This window comes from Sphaeramia orbicularis, chromosome 16 (assembly GCF_902148855.1).
Source record: "Sphaeramia orbicularis chromosome 16, fSphaOr1.1, whole genome shotgun sequence".
In the NCBI taxonomy this organism is placed as follows: domain Eukaryota; kingdom Metazoa; phylum Chordata; class Actinopteri; order Kurtiformes; family Apogonidae; genus Sphaeramia; species Sphaeramia orbicularis.
Genome location: NC_043972.1, coordinates 31,759,557 through 31,781,713, shown reverse-complemented (window position 1 = coordinate 31,781,713; position 22,157 = coordinate 31,759,557). Strand labels below are relative to the sequence as shown.

Sequence of the window (22,157 nt, the reverse complement as noted above, 5' to 3'; positions counted from 1 at the left end):
CTCATAACATTTCAATAAGTGATTACTTGCTGCTTCCAATCTATTTGCAGGACACATCTCCACCACTCTATTTTCACGTAATCCCTCCTGACATGAAGCTTATTAGTCACAGTTCCATGGCTTTGCCTCAGGACACTGACTCCCCACATGGTCAAATATCTGCAGATGTTCATGATCTGAACCCATTTTAAGTCCACCATCATACCATTACAATTTCAGCAAAACATATTACACAAACTATGTTATACTAATTACCCGTGATGCAGTGTTCTGTACAACATAAATTAGTCTTATTTAATTCAAAGATGTTTAATTGACTGAATGTAATTGATACTATCAGCTTTATTTGACCAAGTTACCTTAACAATAAACCTTTGAGCTACTTGTCATATTTTTTTAATGCAGAAATTGAGTTGATAAAATCAAATAATTTAAGGCAATGAATTATATCAAATGATTTGCTGAAAAAACTCATTGGGTTTTACAGTGAACAGATAAGGATCACGAAAACCACATGGCCCATGAAGGTGGACAAGATCAACATCAGCCCTGACTCGACAAAACTAGATCCACAAAGGCAACAGAGTGAAAAGACCAGCATCTTACCTCCACTTTATCCATATTTTCCTTCATTTGTATCAAGTCAGATAATTTCAGCATGGACACAAATTGGAAAATGCATTATTTATTACATAAACTGCAATATGATCTTAAAAAATATACACATTTAGCCAAAAGTAAACAAGAATACATGAAATGAAACTTGTGTTTTATTCATAGATCGCCACATAAAAATACATTTCATTTATTGTCAAAAGAATCTATCCATCAATCGTCTACTATTTTAACAGCAAAAAAATGACAAATTGTTTTATAATGCTTTTCAGTTATTCTTTCAAAACCCTTTTGACAACTCATGTAGATACTTAGAAGCTGATTGTTCATCTTTGTCAATTTTACACATTTTATAATTCATTATATTGAATAATAAGAATAAGAATAAGAATAAGAATAAGAATAAGAATAAGAATAAGAATAATGATATAGACAAGAAAAACAAGCAAAGAAGAGAGTAGCTCTTATATTACAACGCTGTAGCGATAGAGAGGTGGAGCAAAGGGGAAATTGAAATGAAGAAATGAAAGTTAAACAAATAAAATATTTCTGTTAAAAAATTCAGTTCTGAGTTAATGATGACAAAAGTAGAACCGAAAGCAGTAGGGTATGTTGAAAATAAAAATAAAATCTTTACAAAACAAGGTTATAACTTTTGATGTTGCAGTTACATATTATATCAACTAAGTAGTCTGCGGTTACATTTTTAAAACAGCCTCTTTTCTTATGCTAAGATTATGTTTTACAGCAATTAAAATAACACTTTAAATGATGCACAAACTGGAAACATACTCAGTTTTCAGATATTGTAGTATATAGTACATTGATTAAGTTTTCAGATATTGGAACAATACAACTTTTGTGTGAATTTAAATTTTTCAGTTTAAATTATTAACATTAACGAGCATAATACTTTATTTTATTTAATATGAGTATGTTTAATCTCTTTATACAAGCAGGTAAATGTACAAAAACTGTATTTCGTCTCCATCTGTTTGCATTCAAATACAGATCTGCTTGTTTTGCTTCAGCTTTGAGGTCAGTCCGCTTGTTTCAACAGTATCACAGGCTGCAGAAAAAAAAAGATAATTATTTGGAGAAAATTTGTTTCTCTCATACACAGTTTTTGAAGAAATGCACTTACCAGAGTGTTGAAGTTTTCTCTGCACACAGCTTTACTCAACCAGTAGATCAAGGAGATGGCTATTAAATCCTCCACAACCAGCAAAGTCATGATCAGGCCATTGATTCCTTGATGCAGCTGCGAAGACGGTGGATGAACGATGAAGTCATACATGTAGCTTCTAAATTTCTGACAGTCACTAGTACTGACTCAAGAGTAGTTCACTTTTACCTTTGATTCATGCTCTGGCAAATGAACAAACCAAATCAACGAGAGAGTAAAAGCCGCGATAGACCAGAAGAAGCTGATGATGTTCAGAGAGAACGAGAGCTTTGTCTAGAGCAGAAAAAATACATTAACTTTAAACAGAACAAAGGATGTGAGTCAAACATAAAAAAGATGAATTTTGAACAGAATGCAATTTTTGCTTTTATATTATGTTATATTCACAACAATTCCAGAATAGTAACACAATTCATTATTCATTCAACTAATTAATGCACCTGCACAGTCAACATTTTTTAAAATAAACAATAAAATAGCTTTTTTTATTTTTTAAATCAAATTTTTCTTACCACATGCATGTTTGGACATTGTCCTGCAGCGTAGGACAGCATACCACACACCACAAACTACAACAGCACAACATGAATATTACACAGAAATATTAAAAACCTAAATCAAAGGGACAAAATATGTTTAAATACATAACTTCACTAAGACACATATTTATATTTGTTTTTAAAAGCAGCGTATAAACATAAATTTGATGTATTTATTCAGGTTTATTTACCACAACACTGGGTAGAGTGTACATCCTGAAGTCTGTTGCAAAAACCAGACCAAGGGTAAAAAGGAACACACCAGTGATGGCCTGGGCTGCCTTTAAATAAAGAGAAAAGACAAATAATAAACACAATCTAGAGAAATAAAACTGTTTATGCACATGTCACCACTGCTTTATGGCTCTATATATGGAATAAACAGATCAACTTACCCCGAGAGGCTTAGGCTTCCCTTTGACGGCGAAGACCTTGTAGGAATCTTTGAACACACAGTAGAATTTCTCTGGCATTAGTTGACCTTCTTGAGCATCTCTGAGGTTCCCAATAGGAACTGTGATGACCATGGATTCATCACACACAAATGTCTTCTTCATTTTCTAAAGAAAAAAGGTCACAGTAAATAATATTAGAGCTGTTAAATTTAATGATGTTCTTGATTGTCATGAATTTACCTCTTTACCTTGTTCTTTTCATATAACTCAGACCTGAAATTTTCTGCTTTGCCAAATGAGGCCAATAAGGAAATGATCTGCCACAAACAGGCTTTGTCTATACGCTCTCTCTCACCCTTTCTCTCACACGCACACTGACACACACACACACACACACAAACAAACAAACCCACAAACTCTGCCCATGTTGTTTTGACAAACGTTTGTTTTAATTCAGATATATACATCTATAAATATATACAAGTTTGACAGAAGAGGTGTTTTTATTTTATGTGATATATCTTAAGTGTATTAAAATGTAAGACAATGTGACCATTTGAAGGGTGGAAATAGTTGTGAGACCCTCATCAGCATGAGGAAGTCAAAGTGTGACCACAGACTTCACAGAATTTACAGGGAAGTGAACATCATGACTACAAAGTGACACTGTTGTTTGGGCAGAAAACAGAGTATGAAATAGATGATTCTCAAGCCGGACGTGGTAAGAATACTATTCTTAATTAAAAATATTGAAAAAAAAAAAAATTAATATGATATCTATATAATATAAATAAATAACCAGTCTGTTCATATATGTTGCTGTTTTTTTCTGTCATACCTTAAATTCTAGGCTGTCATATGTGTTATGTTTTTTGCAGGTTTTGTGAGCTATGTATAAAACTACATAGAGAAAACATGTTCAGTTATGATGGGCTAAATTTGTCAGATATCATTATGCTAAGTTTGCATATTTGTAATTTTTTTTGGTCATCTTTGTTTATTATATATTGGCTAAATTTGCTCTGATTTTAAAAGAAAAATGAAAGCTTAATAAATAAACATATATGGATATATATCTGGAATAACTGCAATAAAACATATGTCATACATCTCATTAAGTTATATCATATATGTTGATCAATAACAAATATAAAATCCACTGCAAGCAATATTACCTACCTTATGCAGCATATTTATATATTTATTTATATTTACTTTTTTTAAAAAATATATAAATGAGTGCATTCAGTTCCACACTGCCCTTCCAAGTTGATTTTGGTTATTATCAAGAAAACATGGAAAATGGCTAGATATCAGCTCTGAAATTAAACTCTTATGAGCTATTTTTGCTGTTATCATTATATTTGTTGAAACAAATGTACCTTTAGTTGTACCAGGCATTAAAATGAACAAGAAACTGAAGAAAATAAGGGTGGTCTAATAATTTTTTCCGTGACTGTATATTCAATGTAAGTAGTTGTGTTTTGTGAATTAAATGTTATGACATGTAATTTGGAACTGGCCGGTGCAGGACATTGTACAGTGATTTAATGAGAGATAATGTTCTGTCTGAATTATGAATGTTAATTTTTAAGCCATCGTATTATAGAATAGAATAGAATAGAATAGAATAGAATAGAATAGAATAGAATAGAATAGAATAGAATAGACTTTATTTGCCATTTGCACAGACGCATTGCAGTATAGGTACATTGGAATTCTTGTGCGTTTCCCTGAGTCACTGAATCCAAAGAAAAAAAGACATGAACAAAAACAGAAACAAAACAGAAACACAGCTAAAACATATAAAAACAGGTATTGCACAGACAAACACAAATATACACATGTAAAATAGAGTTCTGATCAGAAAAAAGTAATAATAATAAAAGTCCTGGAAGGTAAAAACAAATTATTGCACATTTGAATTAAATGATTAATTCAATTATTATACTTCCTGACCCCTCCAGATCAGGGTGGCATCATGGCCTGTGCAGACATTGACATGGATATCCATCAAGCTGAATTACAGCCACACAGAGCGGGCAGAAGAAAGCCAACGCTGGTGCGTTATCAAGCCACGGAGCTCATGCCTGATAAAAAAGGACCGCTGCATGACCTGCTGAAGAAACAGCCCGCTGTGTTAGGGGTAAGGTGGTTTAAACAGACTTGGACACACAAAAACACAACACTTTTGAAACAAACTGTGATGTCAAATGATAATAATTAAATAAAGAAATATATATTTAAGTTGATATACAATTTAATGAAAATAAATTGCCTGTTACATCTGAATCAGTTTCTGATTGTCAGAAATATTAAGCATTATAACCCTGACAAATTCAGAGATAGTTGCTGAATTTGATTTTTTTTTTTGGTTTTTTTGGTGTTAATATTGTTGTTGAAATTTCTGGCTTCTCTGTTTCTTAAGTTGCAACACAAGTACAGAGGAACTAAGGGTGCGAGCTGTTTTTTTCACACATTTTCTGTTCTCAGAAATGTAAGGTAGAAGTATTTGTGAACACTTAAACCAGTGCAACACTTTTCACAACAATAAACTGTCAGCTTTTTATTCTACAGCTTATACAACAGATAAAGATCCAAAACTTGAACCCACACCTCAGACGTGGGCAACAGTGACAGGAAATGTTGGTTTGAAGGTTTTTATCTCACATTTAATGGCTGAACTGGTTCATATCCTGTTATGCAGATTTAGACTGTGTTTCTCTACTGCTATAATTTTATACTTCTAAATGTCATTTGAGGAACAAGAGTCATATTTTCTCACGGTTGCAAACATGACTTTCCACATACTTCATCATTTATATGTAATCATGATCTTAGATATTCATGTACCTACATATTCACATACCTGGTTTGCTATTAAGAAAATGTTGAAAGATAAGATAAGAAGAAAAGATATTTTCAGCCTTTCTAAAATTCAAACTATTTTCTCTTTGGTCTTTGGTCAGACAAAATCTTTTCCATATATTTGTAAGATGTTCTTCCTCTGTGTTGTTTTGTTAAAAAATTATATATGAGCAGCTTGTAATAATTAAAGATAAACTGCTGCAACATGTCTTCAGCAGGCTTTGATTGAACATAAAATGACAGTACTTTGCCATATACACAAATGGTGATTTCAAGTTTTAGAAAGATTTAAGATCAAAATAGTCGACAACTGGAAAACACACATACAACCACGATACCAAAAAGTTAGGACATTATATAAAATGTAAATAAAAACATAATGCAATTATATGCATAATGATTAGCAAATCCAAAAAATCCAGATGTTATACTCACTAACACATAGAGAACACATCACATACTGCGAAAATGCACCATTTTAATAAAACCAAATTGAGTAATTCTGAATTTGATGGCAGCAACATGTCTCCAAAAAGTTGGGACAGGCCCATAATTACCACCGTATTGTTTAATTCTTGTCTCACATGAGGTACTACCAGCTCAACAGTTTCCTTTACTGTGTTTTTTTATTTCAAGATGCACTAAATGTTTTTAGCTGGTGAGAGGTCTGGACTGGAGGAAAGCCAGTTCAGTACTCAGACACTTCGACAGTGAGGCCATGCTGTTAGAATAGATGCAGAAGGCGGTGTAATGCTGTCTTGCACAAAAGATACAGTCTGGATGGGAGCTTATGTATCTATAAAACCTATATAGGTCTTACAGCATCAATTATGCCTTTTCAAATGTACAAGCTGTCCATTCTATAGGTGCTTGTACACAGAGATTTTTCCAGATTCTCAGGATCATTTAATCATGTGATGTACTGTATTTGTAACATTGAGGAGCGTTGTTCTGAAACTGTTCCACAATTTGTTCATGCATTTTTTGACCGACCTAAAGATCTCTTTCTGAGAGACTCTGCCTTTTTAAGATACTCTTTTTATGCCCAATCACGTTACTGACCTGTTGGAGAATGTTCCTCCAGCTGTTTTCTTTTCAGAACTACAAACTTTCCCTAGCGGTTTGTTTCACCTGTTCAAAATTCATTAAATTCTTTATTTGTTTCTAAAAATAAATCAGCAGTTGATATGCTTTCATTGTTCTATGGTGAATAAAATAAGGGGGTATGGCATTTACAGACCATTACATTCTGTTTTTATTTATGTTTTACACCATGTCACAACTTTTTTTGGAGCTGAGGTTGTAATGGACAGGCATCTATAAAACTGATTTAAACCATTAATTCATTCATAGCCACTAACATGCATGTGTTCAAATGTCAAACTCTTTAAAACATGAAGTATCGTATGAAGCTGCACTGGGTCTCATACAGTAAAGATACACCACATTAGAGTCACTGTAATTCTATTATTAAAATAGTTGGTTCACTTTTTGTAAGAACTGAGGTATTTTCATCACTGTGACTCAACTATCATTTATCATGGCTTCTCTTTTTTTTAAACACAGATTATCAGTGCTGCCTTATTGTCTGAGTTCCTCTGTCAGTCTCTGCAGGTGATGACTGGCCTTTTCAGCGTCGGGGTGGGAATTGTTTTCGCTGTAACCCAGGATATAGGACAGTCGCTGTTCTCTTTATTTAGAGTTTCTCAACTTACCGGAGTACTCGTATGTCCATCTTCAAAAAATATCTAATTTTAAAAAGTTATGAAATGAGAACATTAAAATTGTTGATTTTACTGCATTTTTTCTTTCAGTTCATCTTTGCTGGAGTTATATCAAACTTGTTATTCAAATATCCAGTGTTGCTGTCTGTAAGTACTGCACAAATCAATATATACCCAAAAGATGCATCCCAGTTGCCAGGTTTTATCAGTTGTTTTTATTCCAGGTGTCTTTCAAGGCTAACTGCAGCTGTATTATTGTGGCTGCAGTTGCAGCCTGTCTGATAACTGTTGACCTGAGTCACTGGAATCCAGAGAATGACCAGCATTTGAGGGTAAGATCGTGCTGAGATAACATGAAACATTACAATTTCACAATCTACCCTGAAAATGAATGCATGTTTGATATTCTTTTATGTTTTTAACAGATGGAAATGCTTGAACTGTGTGTGTTGGGGCTTGAGGTTTTCCTGTCTGCAGTCCTCTGCTTCTGGTTCTTCAAAGAAAAACGCAGCAAATCACCATAAACATGTTGAAAATGGTTTCAGAAGCTGGACTCCTTTTTTTGTTGCAGAAACAGGGGCAGTACATGTGCACTTAAATTATGTTGAGCAATTACATTGGATTTTGTTTCTTGTACATCAAGAGCAGCTTTCTGTTCTGTTTTAACCCATAAAGACCCACTGCTACTTTTATGGCAACTCCCAAATTACTTTTTCCTCTCTATTTAATGTTTAAGTAATTTAATCACCAATTATTATAGCATTATCCTCTCTATTTGGCATTTTTCAGTGAAAATCAGGTATTTTCCTATATTTTATTTATCCATCACGTAGGTGTTCATAACAACTCAAAGTAAAGGTGAGGATTATTGTATCAAAAACAGAGAAAGCTGAAGAAAAAGTGGCTTTTTCCGTCAAAATATATCAACTGAATGTAAAAACAAGTGTCTCCAACGACTGTCATTTGTCAAACTCCATGGGTTTTACTGGTGAATCAATGTTGTAGAAGATGATGGTGTTTCCCACTTCATTATGGAGCCTCTGAATGTCCAAATGGGTCACATCTGGTGACCATGAAAAGATGACAAACTGCTTTTGACCTCAATTATTTACATGTATTGATAGAAATAGTGGTTCACCACTTATTATACATTGTACATTAGTAGATGATTTTAGCTGCCTCAGGCTGTTTGGGTCTTTAAGGGTTAATAGTTTCTATTGGAGTTCAAACCTGCGCTTCATACCCTGGGCTGTGGTTTGCGTCTAATGTTTGTTTTGGACCGAGAACACAAAACTTGCGGTAACCAAGCGTCAGTTTCTGTCAAATGAAGGAAAAACCACTCTTCACGCCCCTCGACCCACTCTCTCTTGCCATATAACGGTAGTTGTGCATCTCAAAGTTTATGTGCGAGAGAGTGTGGTTTAAAACTTCTGCTTTGCTTCTGTCCTGCTCTTATATCAGTGGAAATATCAGTACTTTTCAGCTTCACTCGTAGTGTTAGTTTCACATATGGAAAGATGTACTATGAAAGCTTTGTAACTAATGCAGAGTCAAAAGTCACGAGGACAAAAACTGAAATTCTAACTGTGGTAAATACAAACGTAACATGTTTTGAATATTTTAATTATCTGTACAAACATGTTATAACACAGGACTGGTGACAAGAAAACGGACAGTAAACATCATCTGGATTGGTCTGCCTGCTATTCTTCTGTAAAATACATAATAAAACTCATCTACAGTATAAACACTGAATTATAACTAATTCATTAACACAAATGTACAGATCACTGACGTACCATCATGACAGTGTTTGTTATGTGTCAAATTGCAATTTACAGTATCATAATGAAATGCTTTTTGTAACATCAGCCATTAAAGTCTTAGTGCTCCAAAGCTGGACTCCGTTTTTTTTTTGTCTCTTTGTCCAAAATGCAGTCTGCTCCGGTATCATGTAGTGCTCAGCTTAAGGACTTCACAGCTGCAAAAAGACAGAAAGAAAGAGAAAAAAGTAAAGTGATTTTTAGAAAAATGCAAATGTATAAATGCTTCATGTCTTAAGGGACATTAAAACTTAATACCTAGAGTAATATATGTAATACAAATGTTTAAGGGAGGGCAGTGGGTTTTACTCAAGTGTTAAAACATAATGTGCCCTCTGAACTTAAAGTTCTTAGCATTTTAGCAGCTATATTACTTTCTTCTTTACAAATCAAATTATGCTTATAATGGCTACAACAATTATAAAAACAGTATTTGTTTAATCAATCTCTGAATTCTTTTGAAAGACAAAATCTTTTATATTTTTCAGCATGATGTTCTTCCTTGGGGTCCTATGGGTCAAAAATTGGGAAATAAACATTATAACAGCAGCATATAACAAATAATCATGCTCTGCTTTGACTCTATGGTGCCTTTAACGAGCAAAGGTTAACCACAGATGATACAGTTTATGTATTCACCAGCACAAAAAAGAACAATTAAGATGAAAACAGACAGAAATTGGTTAAATATGCACAGTTTAAGCCCACATGCATTTTGGACCCAATGACCTTACAGAGCATGCATGTGTTCATACACAGACCGACGCCTCATAACATGTGGTATCATACATCATACATTGATTTCCTGCTCAAACCAGATAGATGCATACAGGAAAATAGCAGACCAAAAAAAAAAAAAAAAAAAAAAAAAAACAGAGGGAAACATGAAGGAGAGCAAATATAGTCGACAAAGCACACCACCCTTCTGGAAGAGATCCCTCTAAACCCGACAACACATTGTCATGCAGCACAACGCAGGCACCACAGCACATTTCACACAGATTAGTATTCAGGCCACAGGCTGTTCCTCACAGTTGTTAATGAGGCTGTGAAGGGAACAACACTGATGTCCGCTCTGGTGACACCGGTTACTTACTGAGCTAAAAACCTCTCAGCTCTGAGTCAGACCACAGTGGAGATGCCTACTGCTATATGAGCAGTCTTACTCTGGCAAAAACAAAACAGTAAACAATGAGTAAGTGAAACTGAAGCCGCTGTGTTTGTCTACCTGCCTTAGAGTCAGATCTTTACAACCCCTACCATAGCCTGATTGACCATTTAGTCAACTTGGGGTAATAAACCAGTCTTTAAATCATGTTTTAACCTCCCTTCTGACTATATTCTCTTATATTATGTCTAAGATAAACTATAAAACTACAACCATTACAACATTTGACAGAAGATCTGCAGCCCCTGGACAAAAATAACCCTTAAAGACCTACAACTCTTGTATGGTGACTTATAAATTAACTTCTGTCCTCTGCTGTCCATCCTGTTGGTTTGTTTTGTACATGTGACCTGTGCTGCTATTTATTCTGTTTGTATGCTGCCTCTTGGCCTGGTCCTTATTGTAAATGAGAATCAGTTCTCAACCTGGTTAAATAAAGGTTAAATAAATAAAAATAAATTCATTAATTATATTATTTTCTGCATTTTTCAGTTAAAAGCAGATATTTTCCTACATTTAATATAATTTACCTGAATAAATCTCCATAAAAGCTGATAAAAAGTGAGTTTTTGAGCAAAATATATCATTGACTGAACATATAAACAAATGTCTACAACTGTAATTTGTCAAAGTACACAGGCTTTACTGGTGAATCAGTGTTGCAGAACATGACGGTATTTCCATGCTCACTACAGAGCCTCTGAATGTCCAAATGAGTTCTTATATGAAGATGATAAAAAGCCAGAAACTTTGATTTTACTATTTACTTTTTTTACTTTTAAGAAAATTTTACCTGAATTATTTACATGTACTGATAGGATTAGTGGACCAAAAATTATTAAACATTTTAGATCAGTACATGCTTCTGTTTCCAGGCGTTGTTCAGGTCTTTGAGTGTTAAAAAAACAACATATTATCACTGATAAAATGGATAATGTTAGTTTATATAATTTATATAAGATGTAAACCTTTGAAAATGTAAGATGTGGGTCAGACTATGAAACAGAAGACAAAAACATATATAAATCGTGTATTAGGGAAAACTGGTCTGAGCCCCCAACTTAAATGCCTCTGAACTTGCATCACTGAAGAAAACTCTACAATCTGTGAATTATATATTAAAGCAGTGATCAGAAGCAAACTTTACAAGATAGAACAGAGAACTGTTTTTAGAATAATTTTGCATGTACTGCTTTATAATGTTGTAAATGACAGTCACTCTGAAAGAACTAGTAATGCATTAGAAGAGCAATGAAAAGGATCACACACAAGTAGAACAGCTACCTAAAGTTAAAATGGAATAAAAAATAAAAAATAAAAATAAAAAAAATAATTTATGTATTTAACCACACCTAAACCTACTAACATCTAAAATAAGATTGTTGTAACAGAGGAAAAACAACACCTAGTGGAATAACTTGATTTTAGTGTATAATAATGTAACACTTAGTGTCAGTCGGGCACTTACTGCTGTGATGAACTTGGTGCCCTGTGGTTGGAGATCCTCGTCCTTCTGAAAAATTGAAGGAGACGTCACAGAGGAGGGAGGAGTGGAGGAGCAGAGGAAGGACGAGGGCTCATTGTTGTTGTTGTTGAAGGAGTCCATGGAGATGCTTGGGTGCCCGGGTATGGTGAGGGTGCTCAGTCCTGTCACACTGTCACTGGACGTGCACTGGGAAGACGTCTCTGAGCTCTCTGTTACTGTCACAACACAGAGAACAAGGTTTACATCATGTGTATCCGATCCAGTATGTTGCCATGTTGGTTTGCAACACATAGGTGGGTCACAGGCGGTTTTGTGTAAGTTGCAAAATAGATTTGTGTTTGCATTTCACCAAGACAAGAAATAAGAGATTATTAACTCTGCCATCACATATATATTTTGTGTAATTTATAAATCATTCTTAACTTGTACATATTTTACTTATTAAAAGGAAATAAAAACAATGACAAAATCCACCTCTGCCCAAATGTATTTATTCTGTCTTAACATGTACACACTTGAATATGTTTTCAATAATGTGCATAAAACAAAGCTGTTATTCATTAAACTTATGTCTCTTAAAAATGACTAGTTCATCTAATATTATAAGGAGGTGCCAAAACAACAGTAAAAATGGCCAATAGAATTCATTTATGTGAAAAATTAGGTCTTTTGTGAAACGGGTCCATATGATTCGTCATTAAAATTGGGTCCCTTGACGACAAAAGTATGTGAAACACAACACAACATGTCGTCACACAATCCTCGACACTGTATGTGGAGGATTGTGTGAAGGATTTTGAAACTATGGCAACTCCTAGTGGTGGCACAACTACAATGCAACCCAATCAATCTCCAAGGAAAGACAAATACATGTAATTTAAGGTTAAGTGTCTTTTCCATTTTATATATAGTGATTTCCTGAAAGAAGCAGATGTTTAATTGGATGTTTGTGCTGTTTCAACAGCACTGACCACAACATTTATCTAATTGTAAATTACATGATCACATGAAAAGAGAAATAAACTACTACTACTACCACTGCAAGTAATAGAAATTCATTAGATAAATAAGCCCCAAATAAGGTGCTGAATATCTTACATATGACGGTACAGAAAATAGTAAAATTGAATAGCTTCACCACTCAAAAGTGTTTCTAAAATAAAGTTAGATTTTTGGATGTTTCTGCATTGATGCTCACTTGCAGTAACAGTAATGACTTACTCATAGAGGGCTGGCTGCCTGTGTCCTGCTCCAGCTCGTCTTCCTCTATGCAGTCATAAGGCCACTGGCCGAAAGACGGCACAGTGGACATGGAGTAAGGGTGTTGGTGAGAGGGTGAGGAGTACATGTGGAGGTTGAGGGAGCCCAGCAGGGATGAGGACGACTGGCTGCTGGAGGACGACGTGCTGCTGTTAGAGATGGTCGAATGAGGTCTCTTGATTGACATGGAGTATTCATAAGACGGCACAGCAATGGACGCACGAGTCCTCGACTCTGTTCGCAGAGACAAAGACACAAAGCGCCGTCAGATCGTGTGTACAATGTGAGGAAGATCAGTGACAAGACTGAAAGAAAATTCCTGTGGCTGTTAATTGAGGAACATGAATCTTTTTTATGGTGTCTATGGTAAACCATTAAAGACATGTAACACAGATCATCATAGTTGCAATGACACTTAAAATTCAGCATGTCTTAGATTACATCTGGGATGTTTATATAACATAACCCCATAAAAATACTATTAAAGGTTATCATACCATACTTAAAAACACCAGGGAACAAGATCAGTCTGGATAACATTCTTTAGGTTCTGGTAAATGTAGTGTAGAAGAAGGTGCATTATTACATTGCTGCTGGAGTTTTCAACTTAAAAATGAAACATTCTGAAAAAATGACATTCAAAACTGATATTGACATTGCATTGCACTGGAGTAATTATTACTGGCTTTACTTCCACTCAAGTCATGAAGGTCAGGGGCAAATAAAAAGTAATTTTAAGCTAACTTCAGCCTAAACATTGTATTACAACAGTCTGACACACACAACAGTTGGACATTACTTACATATTTATGATTTTTCTGAAAATATGGGAAATATTGAGCATCTAGATGTTTGTTGACTATGTGTAAAGAGAATTCAACAGTGACTGAATGTAATGTGAGGGGTTTTGTGTCTTTCTCAGATGACCATTGTAACTGTAATCATTATGTTAATTCTGAAAACACAATGAATATATTTCTAAAACGAAAAATTGTGCGGCTCCAATTTTTTAAATTCTGAAATGTTTTACATTATGAGATAAAAATACTGTCAGATGAAGGGTTGAAGGAAGAATAAACCCGAGCATAGGCTGAAATACTGCTCATTAACAGCTCACCTGACCCCTTCATGATATAGTCAATGGCTCTGTCACTGATGGCTGCATCGCTGGGCTTAATGTCCATAAAAGGTTTGCTTCCAATCCCCATGGACACCATCTCCTGCATGCGCAACTCTAAAAAAACAAAAAAATGCCTTCAAATTGCAAAATGTAAACTTTAACATGGGAAGAGAACCTAAATGTCACATTAGATGCCAGTGGTGGAATGCAACTCTGTACTTACACTCAAGTGCTCTACATAAGTGACTTTATACTAGTACTATAGATACTAGTAAATATGGTGCTTTCTGTGCCACAACATTCATTTTCCAGCTTTAGTTACTATTGAGATGAAGATTTTACACAATGGATGATATATTAATCTCTTAATATACAAGGCAAATCGATATCATAGTACTGGAAGGTCTCAGAGCATGTGTGTGTGTGTGTGTGTGTGTGTGTGTGTGTGTGTGTGTGTGTGTGTGTATCCGCACAGCTCTGAGAAATTGAGATGTTTTTAACTGGCCAATTTGGTACCTACAGTTGAGGAATAGTCCCATCTCCACGTTAAATATCTCAGCAAGTTCATAGGACCAATATTTTGGGAGATATGACTCATTTTGGAATACAATAGCCTTACAATCACGTAGCTCGGTTGACCGGAAGCGCAGTAACAGGCTGCATGACGGGAAATGAAATTAAGAACAGGAACGACACATCTACTAGCTTCAGTCCCTAGATATCGGTATTAATATGACCCATGGTTCCCTATGGGTCAGCGTGCTTGTATAAATATAATGTAAAATATAAAACTGGTGGTTTCCAACATTTTTGGCTTTTTATAAAATTGTATATAAATTAGTTCATACAAGCTAATGACAATATACTGTATAAAAAATATATCAGAATCAACAGTAGCTTTCCTTTGATAATTTAAGAACATTTTGCAGATAAAATTCATGAGCTTTCACTTATGAAAGATTTTTCATGCTGGATGTTTACATAATGGAGTATTATACATTATACAGTGTTAGTACATGTATGTATAGAATATATAGGATATATTTTACTTCACTACTCTTTGCGCTGTTGAATTTCCCCTCAGAGACAAACAAATTTATAAGAATTGAACAGAACTGACATTAGTTTATTGCTACTACATAATAAAGGATCAGAATATTTCTTCCAGCACTGATAGATTGTACAGATGGGAGTACAAGGTGAAGTCTGACACAAACACACCTCTGTTTCTGAGGGCTTGTCTCCACAGGATCTTCCCGATAATGGTGGTCCAAACAGCTTTGACTTCGGCAGAACTAGCCTGAAGTATAAACGTGTCCTGTGACTTCCTCCGACGGAACCAGATCTCAAAACGCAGTCCACTATCACCAACATTCTCAGTCATACCTATCTCTGCTGTCTAAGATTTAAAAAAAAAAACATTAAATTTAGCTCTCTGGGGATGACAAGATGTTAACTGGCAAAGAAATCCTCCTTAACCTCCTGAGACCCAGTTATGGGTTATCTGTCCACATTTGTGGATAAGAGTTTCACAACTTTATACAAAAAAAAAAGAAAACTGTCCACCTCAAAGGACATTCCATAAAAATTTTAAAAACTGCATCTGAAAAAACTGTTGCTTCATGATATTTCCAATACAGGCACTTATTTAATAAAAAACCAAAAAAAAAGCTTGTACTTTGCTGACATTTCCTGGGTCTTAGGAGGTTAAACAATGAATTCTTACTTTGAAGGATTGTTTGTAGATGTAAATGTCATATCCTCCTTCTATCTTTTTGGTCTTGCTGAAGAGGATGAGGTCTTCAAACAAGAAGACGTGGCGGAGGTATTTCCTCCGTCCACACCAGACTATGAACTCATCCTGGCAGCGGAGTTGACCCTGCTCTTTAAGGTTCACCTGGAGAGGAAACAGCCATTCACATGCGTCAGCGAGAACAATACAATTCCTGGTGGGATCCTGATCTCACTGTATTGTATATATAACAAGATGACCTCTAACTTAAAAATAGCTTTAATGATCAGCTCTGCCTTCACACAGTGTGTTGTACTGTAATAAAGCTAAGTAGTATTTGTCCCTCCTTCACATTAAATACTCATCACAACCCGCTGCTTGTTCCTCTGTATACTCACATCACAGCCTCGAATGGCATCCATAGCCAGCAGGTCGTTGCCATGGCGAAGCTGAAACTTGACCATCTCCTCTGCAGTGCGGAGGTCACTCAGCTCCTGCTCCTGGGACTGGCTGCACTCTTTGATCAGATCTTTCAGCAGTAGGGCATATTTACTCATTCTCTGGATGGGCTTCAGTAAGTAGGACGCCAGGTCCATCTTATCCCCGAGCTCCACCTGTTTGTTCTGGAGAAACACACAGACAATTATTATTATTATGAGTGGGTGGTATTGGTCTTTCGCTGATTACTTCCTTTAATATGACATATTCAAGGAGCTACATATGCGTAAACAAAACACTAAATGTCTAATATGACCATACCGAGGCAATAAACACATTTGAATCATTTTAAAAGAAAGTGCTTTGGACATCTTTGTTGTTTTCTGAGAGGATATGTCCCAGTCCAAAAGCTCAAATTAACAAAAGAAAGGAATAGTAGTCAGCACTTCATTGAGTTAAAAAACACAAAATGTTAATGTATAGAGAAGAATCTGGTGGTTGTCAAGGACAGGCAGAAAACAGTCAAAAATCAGTCAATGCTATAAAAAAAAACCAAAACAAAATAAAACGTAGAGCAAAGATAATTTTGAGGCACTCACAAAAAATAAAAATAGCAATGGTATCCCTGTAGGGACAAAAGAATTTTTTTATTTTCCTTGTTTATTTTTTAATCAGAGTGTTTCTGGTTGGTGTATTTTATTATTATTTAACACTTTTTAGGTCCAAGAAGCATTCCTCAATTTTTTTTTATCACATCATTACTGCTTAAATCTGCAAATAGTTTCCTATGTAGATGTTATTTGAACATTAAATTACATTTAAAAATTAAATTAATGTCTTATAGAATATTAGAAACCTAAATTCAAAATTACATTTCTACTTTTCATTTAGTCATATTGTGAATTTTCAGAGATGGAAAAAAAGTGTATTGTCCACTGTAGTTACTTGCCTTCAACTTGAAAAAATTCCACCAATATAAATGTCTATAAACGCTTTAGTCAAATTCATTTAATTAAAAAAGCAATCTTGAATTGCCTCTGCTTGACTGCTTCATCTCGACTGACTGACTCAAAGCCTGTGACATAAGACAAGAGCATTTCTTAAAATAATATTATACAAAAGGTTATTATAACTCACTCCACTGCATTGTCATGTTCATACAAAATACTGAAAATGAAAAACAAAGGAGACAGAATGTTCTATGGATAAGATCTACATTGCTGTACAACTCAGATGATGTCAGATGATGTATTTTTCAGCACAAAAAGTAGCAGAATAACCATGAGCTTTGACCAAAACAAAGGGAGTGTGAAAGTGACACACATTCTACAGGTCTGCTTCAAACAAACTACTTTGGACTGCTCCATCATTCCTTTATCATATATTTTGCCTCAGTGACCCCGGGACATGTCATGTAAGGAATGTAACCACCGTTTCCAGACGCACCTTAAAGAATTCGTTCCCATGGCTGCAGAGCAGAGCGTCGGATTGAGGCTTATTCTTGCTGTACAGAGCATACATTCCAAACTGATCCTCCTGCACACAAGATTAACAAGTTACAACACTGACTACAGTAAAAAAAAAAAGAAAAAAAAAAGCATGCTGATATTTCGGCATGCTCTACCAAACAGAGTGAATGATCTATCTATCATTAGACTGTCAGTGTGTGAATGACTGTGATGATGATGATGATGATGATAATGACAAGGGTCACAAACTATAACATAAATCAGATAGCAAAACCATGACAAAATACAAAATGGTGTTGGGAAAACTCCGCAACTATATATAACTGCAGTCACTGTATTTGTGCAGCCTATCTGGACTCACATGTCTGAGAAAACAGCTGCTGATGGACAGTGGGCAGTGGGCGCACGACTCCAACTCCTTCAGGAAGTACTGGCTGTGGAAATCCCACAGTTTTTCCACGTTGCCAAAAATGATGCTGCGCTTCCCACGCAGATCCTGAGGCAAGTCCAGTCTCTCCATTTCGGGAAAATAGTGCTCAATGATGTAGCTAAGAGAGCGAACGTACTCCCTCTCTGTGGAAATCATCTCATCCATAATGTGCTGCACTTTACTGGGGAGCAAAAAAATACAGGAAGAGCAACAGGGTTAGTGTTAAATGGTACCAGTGCTTTGTACTTCTAAAAATAAAAACATGCACTACCATAGTTATTATTAAGGAATTTTCATTAGTTTTTGTTTTATTTCATTTTTCAGTTTGGGTTTTGTTTTCAGTTTAGTTATTTTTACAAGTATTTCAGCAGTTTTATTTTTGAGGAGTTGAGTTATGAGGATAAACATTCATTATGGTTTGCAAAACTATTTTCTATCTAAGACACAGATCTGCTGCACAGGCTGATAAGAAAAACAAACAAACAGCAAAATATCAAACAGGAAATGCAGACAGAGTCATCATTTATTTGTACAGTGAGATAATACTACAGTACTGAGATTTGACCTCTGATATTTTATATGTGTAGTTTATAAACTGATCATAAAGTGTGTGAATCAGTTTGAAACAGGATTAAAGAAATCAAGAATCAAAATTACAGTGTTGTTGGGTCTTAAATCATTAGACTTTCACTCAGTAACTGATCTATTTGGTTGTTTTAGTGTCAGTGAGACTTTTTATTCTTAACCACCAAGAACTGTTAACATTTCTCAACCCACCGCAAAGCTAACATCTAGCAAATTATTATTATGCACTATTATACTTTTATTACTTTTTAGTTTTTAGTTTTTATTTACATTTAAGTAAACATTTTGAATGGCCACTTTGAATTTTAGTCAGTTTTTTAGCATGATTCCTCTATTTCTGATTCCGTCATTGAACTGTTAAGGTTCATCACAGATATTTGCTTCCTTACTTGCTCTGCTTCTTTACATCTCCATCGCTGTGTCTGTTGTGGATCCTGGACGGTGTGGACATGCTGCGGCTACGTCCTAGCGCTGGGCTCATCACATCTGGCCTCTGCAGCTTCTTCTCCGCAGACACATTATTGGCCACCTCCAGGCCCTTGATGTACACACCTGTGTAACCGTGAATGTGACTAGCGTCCGAGTGGCCGCTGTCCCGTGGGGTCAGCTCATAGCTCATGGTCTTCTTCATGATCTTCTTCATTGGCTGCTTGCGGAGGCGGGAGGTCCCGGAGTAAACAGGCTCCGAGTGGCAGGAGATAGTGGAGTCGATGGTGCAGTCGCTGTCTGTGTCGTCAAACATGGATGGACTCTGCCTCAGTTTACTGTCACAGTCTGGGAAAATAAAGTGTGAGGAGGAAGATAATGAAGCAGAGGGGCTATTGGTGAAAGGCCCAGCAGAATGAGGCTTGGTGTCCTCCACAGGTAAAAGCAAACATCCATTAGCTCCATGTTGTTCTTCAGTGGAAATCTGGCTTTCAACAGCCTCTGTCTCAGGAACTGATGAATTAGATGCTGTCGTCATGGCTTGAGCCAAAGCATCTTCCAGCTGCTGCTTGGTCTGCTGACATTTGTGCCACACTGTGTTCCACTGCTGCAGCTGCTGAGGACTGTCCAGAGACAGCACCATGTCATTCAGGGAGCTGAAGTTGTCAGAGGAAAACTTTGATGCTTCGGTGTAGTAATCCTGCAGGACCTGCACCACAGAGGGTGAAAGTCTGGCACCTCCACTGTCCAGGCTCAGGTGACGGAAATAGTCCTGGCAGTGCTCCATCCACTGGTTGACCTGCAGATTTAAAAGAACAAAAAAGGATCCAGTGAAGAGACGGCAACAAAATACACTGCTTATAAATTAAATAATCTGACCAAAGTCTAACCATCAGTCTCAGCAATTATTTTAACAATGCTGTTTTTCAGTCTGTACTGCAGTTAAAAAAATGCTACATTTTAGTGCTAATATAACATGTTGTTCAGGTGAAGGTGTCTGTTCACTAAAATTATAAATAACTGTTCTTGAGGAAGAAAAAGAAGAAACACTCCCTTTTGATATCCACAATCGCACAAAAAATTGCACTATAATAGTACAGAAGCTGATTCTGTGCCCTTATGTATATACAGAGTTAATATGTACATAGAGCTTCTATTTTCTTATTTTATTTTTCTTATCACCTGGAACATCTTTGATCACTGGTTGGAAAACACCAAATTGGATTTTCTCCTTTTTACCCCCATTTTGTTTGCATCACAGTAAATCTCCAATTGTCCTAGATTGATAATTGAAGTATTTATTGCTTCCTTCTCGCTAAGTTACAGCGTAATAATAAAGAATATACAAAAATAAGAGGAATGAAAAGATAACTACTCCATCACTTTGACATTTCATCACTGATATTATTATCTCAGATACTTACGGAGTCATAGAACTCATACAGGTTGGTCAGGATATCTAACTGGTTCTTCCTTCTCTCCACTCTACTTAAGATTGAACCCAGATGCTGCTTAAAGTCTAGGAGAACCGAGCCAGGGAGCATCTCAGGTGACTCTTTGACCAGCTGCAGGCCATGCCTCTGCTGGTGCTGCAAAGATAACGGCAAGAGTCACCACTTAATGACGAATATCTGAAAACTATACATATTATAGGATGATAAGAGCAATGCACTAGTAGAAAGTGAGGTATTTACCACCGACTCCTCCAGAAACTGGTCCAAGCCTTCTCTCATTTCCTTAATTTTGGTCCCAGACAAAGTTAGCGATTCCAAGCTTTTGAGGTGCTTCTCTCCCTCGACACTAAACCATACCTTGATCTGGCAAAAAAGGAGGGTTGTTGAAGGAATAGCAGCAAAGAAAATCTATAATCACGTTGAAAATGTGTGGAAGAAATAAAGCTACCACCTGTTGTGTTTGGTCCTCAAACTTGCAGACCTCCAGCAGGCTCTCCAACTGTTTCTGTGACTTGTTGGAGAGGATCACCAGCTTATGGACCTCTTCATCTACCTGGTTGTACAATGTATTCAACATGTCTACAGTATCCCTGGAGGAACAAAACAAAAAAGTGCAAAAACCAAGTGACTCAGACTTTTTAATTTTGCTGTAGGTATTTATTTTTAATCCTGAGAACACACTTCCTGTGCAGTACCTGTAGTTTTCATTCTCACTTGCTTCTTCCTTCCTAATGCGAGCGAGGATAGTGCCTCCTTCTAGACGCAGTCTGTTTAGGCGAGTGTCATCTAACACACACTTCATAAGATGTTTCTGCTGCTCCATCACCTCAGACACCTCCTACCATCCAACATCAAGTGGAAGCATTTACTTTATGTTTAACTTTAGGCAAAACCTTAATGATACCATGGGTCTAAAACAAACTTTTCAGCTGTTTGCTCCAGCTAAGACATGCCGCAATAGGAAAGAGGCCAGTGGTGAACTATTGTTTGTCATTGGAGACACATAAATCAGGAGGCGAAACCGCCTGCAGGGGTTCAGACTGACCTTAGAGGTCTTTAGGTTGCTGTTGTTGTTGAGTGTGTTGATAGACTCCTGGAGGGATGAGATGGCTGCGCTACAACTGCTGGCAAATGGTTCAATTTTCTGTAATAGAGAAAGAAAAAAGAAGCAAGAAGAGATTATTCACACTGTCAAAACATGAACACAAATAAACACAGCATTTGTATTTGCAGGTTTATGGGACAACACTGTAAAAAGAGGGCTTTAACCCTTTATAGGGCACTCATAGAAATACACTGAAATTCAACATTTCAACCTTAGTGTGTTGTTGGAGGACATAACACTTTATTACTTTTGTTAAATTTTTCCTTTTTTTTTATTGTCACAAAGAAAATCAAGGTCAATGCAGTTACCATATTTGGTTCCTTACCTGTAAGTG

The 22,157-nt window shown here is 35.9% G+C and overlaps 2 protein-coding genes across 4 annotated transcripts in view; both read right to left on the bottom strand.

The window, feature by feature from the left end:
- Positions 1-590: 590 nt before the first annotated feature.
- LOC115435887 (membrane-spanning 4-domains subfamily A member 4D) lies at positions 591-3,109 on the bottom strand. 2 transcript variants are annotated; one of them, XM_030158499.1, is made up of 7 exons: positions 2,984-3,109; positions 2,736-2,900; positions 2,532-2,621; positions 2,314-2,370; positions 1,970-2,074; positions 1,760-1,876; positions 591-1,684 (listed from the first exon to the last, which is right to left on the bottom strand). In XM_030158499.1, exons 2-7 carry the CDS (start codon positions 2,895-2,897, stop codon positions 1,655-1,657), a joined length of 561 nt encoding a protein of 186 aa, XP_030014359.1. In that variant the 5' UTR covers positions 2,898-2,900; positions 2,984-3,109; the 3' UTR covers positions 591-1,654. The 2 variants fall into 2 exon arrangements, with proteins under 2 accessions (XP_030014359.1, XP_030014360.1); XM_030158500.1 differs by having other exon boundaries at positions 2,976-3,042.
- Positions 3,110-8,929: 5,820 nt separating this feature from the next.
- Positions 8,930-22,157, bottom strand: part of plekhg4b (pleckstrin homology domain containing, family G (with RhoGef domain) member 4B) — a 30,464-nt gene continuing 17,236 nt past the window's right edge. The window contains exons 9-24 of one of the 2 annotated variants that reach the window (XM_030158521.1): positions 21,764-21,862; positions 21,414-21,556; positions 21,170-21,308; positions 20,959-21,081; positions 20,689-20,853; positions 19,228-20,063; positions 18,185-18,434; positions 17,801-17,890; positions 16,315-16,539; positions 15,911-16,081; positions 15,406-15,583; positions 14,182-14,298; positions 13,026-13,298; positions 11,787-12,019; positions 10,247-10,317; positions 8,930-9,308 (exon numbers count right to left, since the gene is read on the bottom strand). In XM_030158521.1, coding sequence (XP_030014381.1) covers positions 10,273-10,317; positions 11,787-12,019; positions 13,026-13,298; positions 14,182-14,298; positions 15,406-15,583; positions 15,911-16,081; positions 16,315-16,539; positions 17,801-17,890; positions 18,185-18,434; positions 19,228-20,063; positions 20,689-20,853; positions 20,959-21,081; positions 21,170-21,308; positions 21,414-21,556; positions 21,764-21,862 — 3,087 coding nt within the window. In that variant the 3' untranslated portion in view covers positions 8,930-9,308; positions 10,247-10,272. The remainder of the gene's footprint in view (positions 9,309-10,246; positions 10,318-11,786; positions 12,020-13,025; positions 13,299-14,181; positions 14,299-15,405; positions 15,584-15,910; positions 16,082-16,314; positions 16,540-17,800; positions 17,891-18,184; positions 18,435-19,227; positions 20,064-20,688; positions 20,854-20,958; positions 21,082-21,169; positions 21,309-21,413; positions 21,557-21,763; positions 21,863-22,157) is intronic. The other variant, XM_030158522.1, reaches the window with a different exon arrangement.

What these genes read in the sequence shown, in the direction of transcription:
- LOC115435887 (XM_030158499.1), bottom strand. Translation starts at nt 2,897, where the DNA reads ATGAAGAAGACATTTGTGTGTGATGAATCCATGGTCATCACAGTTCCT. An exon ending in GGAAGCCTAAGCCTCTCGGG is followed by an intron (nt 2,622 to 2,735) that starts GTAAGTTGATCT and finishes CTTTATTTAAAG; the next exon opens with GCAGCCCAGGCCATCACTGG. An exon ending in GAGAAAACTTCAACACTCTG is followed by an intron (nt 1,685 to 1,759) that starts GTAAGTGCATTT and finishes TTTTTTCTGCAG; the next exon opens with CCTGTGATACTGTTGAAACA.